Source organism: Sinocyclocheilus grahami, unplaced genomic scaffold (assembly GCF_001515645.1).
Source record: "Sinocyclocheilus grahami isolate Dianchi unplaced genomic scaffold, SAMN03320097.WGS_v1.1 scaffold43.1, whole genome shotgun sequence".
Taxonomy (NCBI): Eukaryota; Metazoa; Chordata; class Actinopteri; order Cypriniformes; family Cyprinidae; genus Sinocyclocheilus; species Sinocyclocheilus grahami.
This window is the reverse complement of record NW_015505222.1, coordinates 1,416,732-1,424,442: the sequence shown is the minus strand read 5'-3', so window position 1 is coordinate 1,424,442 and position 7,711 is coordinate 1,416,732. Positions and strand designations below refer to the sequence as shown.

Here is a 7,711-nt window from a genome sequence, read left to right as displayed (position 1 = left end):
TATATATATATATATATACAGATCGTATGTAATATAAATAAGCTGTAGAATCAATAGATAACGCTTTGCATGACCTTGCATGTTCGAGTCTCTATCGCTGTATATTTCCAACTATGTAAACTAACTTAAGTTTCACTTGTGACTGCACTGATAAAGCAAGATAATTTCTTTTATTTGTCCTCTTTCGTGAACAAGTACTTTTTTCATTGTAAATGCATATGTTCTTCAATCTCTTAACCTAACCTTTAACCAAGGCTCGTGATTGGCTGTTCGCCAGTGATGTCACACGCGAGTCACACATCAAAGCCTGAGTTGACACAGAAAGTTGATGATCAGCATCATGGTGCCAACAACGCCGGATTGGAGTGGTTTGGTTTTGTCAACTCGAAACTAATCCTGTAACTCTGAATTTGTTCATCTACCATCATGGTACAGGCCCCAGCATCTTGGCAAAATCTAAACCGCTCCAGCAATCACTGACATCTAACATCCACAGGTTCGGCTGAGCATCAGCACTCACACAGTGGTCACGAGCGTGCAGGAAGTCAAAGAGCTCCTCTGTACACTCCTCTGTCGTCTCCGAGCGTGAGCCGATCCGTGTCTCGCACGCCTCGAGACGCTCACGAGTGTGAACGCAATGCTCCGTCTGCTCACACTTCTCACGCACCGTCTCTAACGGGTCCTGAGGAGTAAATATTCAACCATATTCTTCATCAAACTCAGTATGCATGGACATCAAGACATTATGAAGATGCACATAATCTACAGCAGTGCTGTCCAAACTCAGTCCTGTAGGGCCGGTGTCCTGCAGAGTTTAGCTCCAACTTGCCTCAACACACCTGACTGGAAGTTTCTGTGCCTAGTAAGAGCTTGATTAGCATGCTCAGGTGTGTTTAATTAGGGTTGGAGCTAAACTCTGCAGGACACCGGCCCTACAGGACTGAGTTTGGACAGCACTGCTGTAGATTATGTGCATCTTCATAATGTCTTGATGTCCATGCATACTGAGTTTGATGAAGAATATGGTTGAATATTTACTCCTCAGGACCCGTTAGAGACGGTGCGTGAGAAGTGTGAGCAGACGGAGCATTGCGTTCACACTCGTGAGCGTCTCGAGGCGTGCGAGACACGGATCGGCTCACGCTCGGAGACGACAGAGGAGTGTACAGAGGAGCTCTTTGACTTCCTGCACGCTCGTGACCACTGTGTGAGTGCTGATGCTCAGCCGAACCTGTGGATGTTAGATGTCAGTGATTGCTGGAGCGGTTTAGATTTTGCCAAGATGCTGGGGCCTGTACCATGATGGTAGATGAACAAATTCAGAGTTACAGGATTAGTTTCGAGTTGACAAAACCAAACCCCTCCAATCCGGCGTTGTTGGCACCATGATGCTGATCATCAACTTTCTGTGTCAACTCAGGCTTTGATGTGTGACTCGCGTGTGACATCACTGGCGAACAGCCAATCACGAGCCTTGGTTAAAGGTTAGGTTAAGAGATTGAAGAACATATGCATTTACAATGAAAAAAGTACTTGTTCACGAAAGAGGACAAATAAAAGAAATGATCTTGCTTTATCAGTGCAGTCACAAGTGAAACTTAAGTTAGTTTACATAGTTGGAAATATACAGCGATAGAGACTCGAACATGCAAGGTCATGCAAAGCGTTATCTATTGATTCTACAGCTTATTTATATTACATACGATCTGTATATATATATATATATATATAAACATTCATTTAAAATAAATGATTTATAATAACTGTTAAACTAAAATTGCTTGTGTGATGGATTAATAATAATATAAATAATATGAAATAACTCAAGTAATTATCATTAAAGCCAAACTTTTTTTTTTTTAGTACTAGAGACCTTTATTTTGGTGCAACAGAAACTGGGGGAGTGACTTTTTTTGTGTCAGACATGTGTCACTGTGCTCACATCTGATTGGTCCAATTTCAGTTTGAGATCTCTAACTCAGAACATAACCCGCGCGGAGCTGGTTATCTGTGGAGTGTAAGTTACTAAGGCAATGAACGCAGCTAAAAGCCAAGCCTCTTTCATGGTACCTAAAACCCAGGATTGGTGCAAACTAAACTGAAACTTACCTGGCTAGCCAGCTGATCCGGCTTCATGGTACAGGCCCCTGGTGTCTTGTTTACAGATGTGGTTTGAAGTCCCACACCTAATATTAAAGAGTAGTTTAACCAAAAATATAAATTCTATCAATATTTATTCTCTCGTTTGTCATACCAAACTTGTATGCTGCTATATTTTTTTTCTGTGAAAGATTCTCCAAAAATGATTAATTTGTGTGACAGAATTTTTGCTTTTGAATGAACTGTTTAAAATATTTTTTGTAAACATTATTCATTATAGCTCTGTTTTGTTTTCTGCAGGTGGCTCACAAGGTTTTCCAGTCGATCAAATAAACGGAGCATCTCCGCGCTGGTTATGAATCGATGTCTGCTTACAGAAATCCAGTGCCCGGTTATGTATATAAGCTTTGATTTCTGTCCCAGATTCAACAATTCATCGTAACCCATAGGTTCTTCAAATCATGTGTGTTGCTGAAGTGTGAATGACTGCTCTGTTTCCATCTCTCGTTGAGATCAGTAAAGAGGTGATGTTGGCATACATTTGGGTTTATTGCTAATGCAACAAATAACAATAAAGAAGAAAAGACAACTGCTGTTTTCATTACTTTATTGCCATACCTTGGCTGTTGGGAATTTAAAGCGCAAATGAGCATCAACAGTATACAAAGATCATAAGTGTACACTGCAGGTAAAAGCTATCTGGTTAAGTTAAGCATTAAGGAACATTTTTGATACAAAACAAGATGCTCGTCATACAAGAACAAATGAAAATAGTAACGGTTTTTTGTAAAATTGAAAAATTCAGTTTTATTTGTTTTTATCAATCAGTAAATATCGCAGGAGTGTTTTCTGATCGGATGTGCTCTGTTGGGCGGGACTTGCACCGCTACTGCGTGTTTCATTGGCCACTTCAGCGACCGGAAGTTAGAATCGATAAAAATTGAGCCAATTGGCGCGTTCTTTCGTAGAAATTGAGCAGCTAGAACGGAAAAAGGTGGTTTAAACTGTCAGAATTAGAAGGCACATTTTTTTTTATTTTAATGAATATTTAAGTTATTAATCAGATCTAAATTATAAAAAAAAAATGTGTTGTCCCGTGGTATCTGTTTATTTTCTTTGCGCTGGCCAGATTGAGCTAATCGTAGTTGTTAGCGATTACCAGAAACGAATTTTAAGTTTATTTTTTTAAATAAAATTATTTTCAATTTGTCGATAAGGCATTAATTATTGGAATATTTAAATTTGAAAGATTACCATGTTCTGTTTAAATTTCCAAAATAAGCGGGAGAAAAAACCTATAATGATACAATGCAGCTGTAATGAAAGATTCAGCTTTTTCTGAGCCGCCGAGCGCCCCCTGGACGAACCACTACTTTTAATGCCCGATATTTCCTTCTAATGCGTTTTTATTTTCCAAACACATGGCGGAAGCACAACAGTAAAACACTTGAGCGAAGAAGAAGAAGAACCACTGGAGCTCACCGCCGCCGTTAAAACCCAAGAAGAAGAAGAAGAAGAAGAAGAACCACTGGAGCTCGTCTCGTGTAAAGATGGGACTCTCAGATGGAAGCTCGTTGGTGCGAATGTGCATCGTCAAAGTAGCTCAGAACATGCATGCGCTGGAAAGAAAGGTTTCGAGTGAGTTTTACATACAGCACAATTATGTTCCTGTTAATCACAAACCAAGAATACGCATGCAACTGAACGTTGAACGGAATGAACTTCATTGCAGTTTATGAGCATAAATGATCTGATGTTTGACATTTCTAATATTCTGTCCATCTGTCTTGATGTAGTTCTGCCTGTGTCTCTCCTGAAAGACCTGCTGCCACATCTAAACATTTATTATCTGGACAGGATTGAAGCTGCTGCTGCCAGCAAAGGTACAGTACAGCTTCATCACATTTCTCTTACTCTCATATTAGTGACATCTAATACAGTCAGAGTGTCGCATTTAACAGTGAACCCTGATGCTTGTTTCAGGGATCTCCAGCGCTGTAGTTTGGGCAGGGATATGGAGAGATCTGGACCAGACGTGGCGCTGGAGGTTGAAGGTTTGTTCTTCTTCATCAGAAGATCATTGCTGCTGAATAAAAGCACGACTGTCGTTATGTTTGATGAACATGCTTCGAATATCAGGACGCTGTCTTTCAGTGCATTTGTTGCGTCTCTTGCACTTGTTAACTTTCATATTTTCATTCTATACAATTTATATGATTATTTATTTTTTTGGGCGGGGGGTATTTTATTCTACTCAGTCAAATTCCTTAGAAGTGCAACATGCATGGCCAATACACCTTTATTTATTTATTTATCATTTATTTTTTGTGTATTATTATTTTATTTTATACTGGCTTTTTGGAGCAAACTACTAGAACAAATTCGTTTTTGTGTAATTTTTATTACTTTTCTTTTCTTTTATTTATTTATTATAATTATTTATTTATTTTCTTCTAATTATTATAATTATTTTTTTATTACATTATTATTATTTTTTTATTAAATTTATTATAAAAAAATTTTACATTTTATTTTATCCAGGCTTTTCAGAGCAGACTACGAAGTCAAATTCCTAACAGCTTACATGCCCAACAAATGATTGTTTTATTTCATTTTATTTGTATTTTTTTGTTGTTATTATTGTAATTGAATGTATTATTATTTTATTAGAAATAACTACCAAGTCAGATTCCTTATAACTACAACTTACTGTACATGGGCAGTAAATTATTGTATTTTATTTGGTATATTATTATATTATTTTATTCTGGCTTTTTAGAGCAAACTACTTAATCCAATTTATTGTGTGTTGTTTATTAATTTAATTTAATTGTATTATTTTAATTTAAAAAAAAAATTTCCAATACACCTTTTTATTTATTTATATTTATTATTTGTGTATTATTATTTTATTTTATACTGGCTTTTTGGAGCAAACTACTAGAACAACAATTTTTGTGTAATTTTTATTACTTTTCTTTTATAATTTTTTTATTACATTATTATTATTATTTTTTTTACATTTTATTTTATTCAGGCTTTTCAGAGCAGACTGCGAAGTCAAATGTTTAGTGTATTTATTTATTTATTTTATTATTTTAATTTAAAAAAAAATTCCATTGCTCCTTTATTTATTTATTTATAATAATTTTTTTTGGTATTATTATTTTATTTTATTCAGTTTTTTCAAAGCAAACTACTAAGTCAAATTCCTTATAAGTGACATGGGTAATAAACATTGAATTTATTTTAGTGTATTTTATGAGACTCATGTTGTGAGCAAGTGCACTAAACCTGAAATCTGGTGTACTGTTTTTTTTTTTCAGTCAGCGCTGCCCGATCAGGACTGGAAGCAGCGATGTCTGGAACGGCTCTTTCACATGGTCTTGTTCACTCAGGTCAGACGGAGAGGATCGTACCTTTCCGACCTCAGCGATTCTTCCATTCTCTCCATGACCGTAAAACACGTCAGAGTCCTTTCTCTCCACACATCAACCAGAAACATCTGCAGGCTGGCGTCCGGGGACCTGCGGCCCATCCTGAGCAGTTTAGAGACGAGAGTGACGTCCCTCAAATTACTGGACGTGAAATCGCTATTCAAACACGGACGGAAATACGTGCTGTTTATCCTCCACCGGCTCCTGGATCACGGCTCTGTTAGAGAAGTGGTTCTGAGAAGAAATCCAGATTCATCTTTTCTGAGCTGGCTCATGTCCAGACGCAGAGGTCCTCAGCTAACGGTGTCCACCGCTCCGGAGACGTCCCACGCTGACGGCATTGATATCGACTGGAGGTGTAGAGCAGATCTGGAGGAACCCGCTGCCAAACGCCTCGTCTTAGACGTGGAGGGAAACCCAGAGGTTCTGTGCGCCGAGGTGTCGTCCTCAAGCAGCTCTGCTGACCGCTGCCCTGAGGGTCAGATCCACGCGCTCGATTTGGAAGTGTCCAAACGTGAAATCATGAGCACAGTGTCACGTGTCCTGCCCACGTGGTTGTGTCTTCACACGCTGCATCTCCACAGTGACTGTAAGTTCATGCTGACAGCTCGATATCAGCTCTAGCTTTTGGTGGACAACAGGTTTATAAATGGTTCTCATTACAAGTTTGGGGTCAGTAAGGCTTTTATTTTATTTGAGTTGTTTATTACTATTTCATTTTATTTTATTCTGGTTTTTAGAGCAAACTACTAAATCTAATTCCTTATTAGTGAAAATGACATGACCAATGGACATTTATTTTTATTGGTTGATTACATTTTTTAAGAAATTAATACTTTTATTCAGAATAAATGCATTAAATTGATCGAATATTTAATTTAATTTTGTATTATTGTTATTTATGTTTACTTTTATCCACCAAGGATGAATTCAATTGATCATAATATCCATATATTTAATTTAATTTTGTATTATTATTATTATTATTGTTTTATTTTTACTTTTATTCAACAAGGATGCATTGTATTGATCAAAAGTGACCGTAAAGACATTTATAATGTTACAAACGATTTTTTTTTTCAAATAAATGCTGCCTTTTAAACTTAAAGATAATTTTTTATCGTGCTTTCCACAAAATGATTGAGCACAATTGACTTAAATCATTAAAACACAGCTGTTTTCAACACTTATAATAATCAGAAATGTTTCTCGAGTAGCAGATCAGCATATTATACTGATTTCTGAAGATCATGTGACACTGAAGACTGGAGGAATGATGCTGAAAACTCAGCTTTGATCACTACATCTTAAAATATATTCAAATAGAAAACCGTTATCTTAAATTACAATAATATTTTACAATATTACTGTTTTTACTGCATTTTTAATCACACAAATACAGCCTGGATGAGCAAAAGAGACTTCTTTCAAAAGCATAAAATCATTCAGACCCCAAACTTATATTATTTTATTTATCATTCTTTTTTAAATGATCAGTATATAGTTTACTTGTTGAACATGTGTGTTTGTGTGTCAAAGCAGGGCTGGTTAGTGAGCGGGAGATGTCAGTGTTGGTGGAGGCTCTCAGACGGTTGTTTCTGGACCCCGGCTGCTCTCTGACGGCTCTCAGTGTAAGTCACGTCAGCGGTCACACACACTTGATGAGCGTGCTGAGAGCCTGTCCGACACTACAGAGCCTGTGTCTGGAGATCTGCCCGCCTGCCGACACAAACACACGCAGACCGCAGCCGCGTGTCACTGAAAACAGAGGTGATGATCTCCTGAGCTGAGAGCGGAGACAAATAGCTTCTTTAAAAACTAAATCCATATGAATTGTTGATGTTGATAGGCTCCAGTTTATCAGATAGATAGAGAGCAGAAGAAAGAATTTGGACATTCACATATTTTGCCATTTTTTCCTTAAATCTTCATATATATCTATCTATATATATATATATTTAAGAATAAATGGCAAAATATGTGAATGTTTAAATATATATACAATTTAAACATTCACATATTTTGCCATATATGTGCTGTCAAACAATTAATTGCGGTTAATCGCATCCAAAATAAAAGTTTTTGTTTATATAATATATGTGTGTGTGTACAGTATATATTTATTATGTATAAGTAAATACACACACATACAGTGTATATATATATATATATAT

At 36.7% G+C, this 7,711-nt stretch overlaps 1 protein-coding gene and 1 long non-coding RNA gene across 4 annotated transcripts in view; both read left to right on the top strand.

Annotated features, from left to right (window-relative positions):
* Positions 1-946: 946 nt before the first annotated feature.
* LOC107582362 (uncharacterized) lies at positions 947-2,952 on the top strand. 2 transcript variants are annotated; one of them, XR_001608940.1, is made up of 3 exons: positions 947-1,207; positions 2,401-2,606; positions 2,941-2,952. It is a non-coding gene; the product is annotated as an uncharacterized lncRNA (long non-coding RNA). The 2 variants fall into 2 exon arrangements; XR_001608939.1 differs by lacking the exon at positions 2,941-2,952 and having other exon boundaries at positions 963-1,207; positions 2,401-2,689.
* A 593-nt stretch (positions 2,953-3,545) lies between these two features.
* lrrc41 (leucine rich repeat containing 41) overlaps positions 3,546-7,711 on the top strand; it is an 8,873-nt gene continuing 4,707 nt past the window's right edge. The window contains exons 1-5 of one of the 2 annotated variants that reach the window (XM_016268094.1): positions 3,546-3,738; positions 3,897-3,983; positions 4,084-4,154; positions 5,427-6,126; positions 7,080-7,307. In XM_016268094.1, coding sequence (XP_016123580.1) covers positions 3,651-3,738; positions 3,897-3,983; positions 4,084-4,154; positions 5,427-6,126; positions 7,080-7,307 — 1,174 coding nt within the window. In that variant the 5' untranslated portion in view covers positions 3,546-3,650. Of the gene's footprint in view, positions 3,739-3,896; positions 3,984-4,083; positions 4,155-5,426; positions 6,127-7,076; positions 7,308-7,711 lie in introns of both variants that reach the window. The other variant, XM_016268093.1, reaches the window with a different exon arrangement.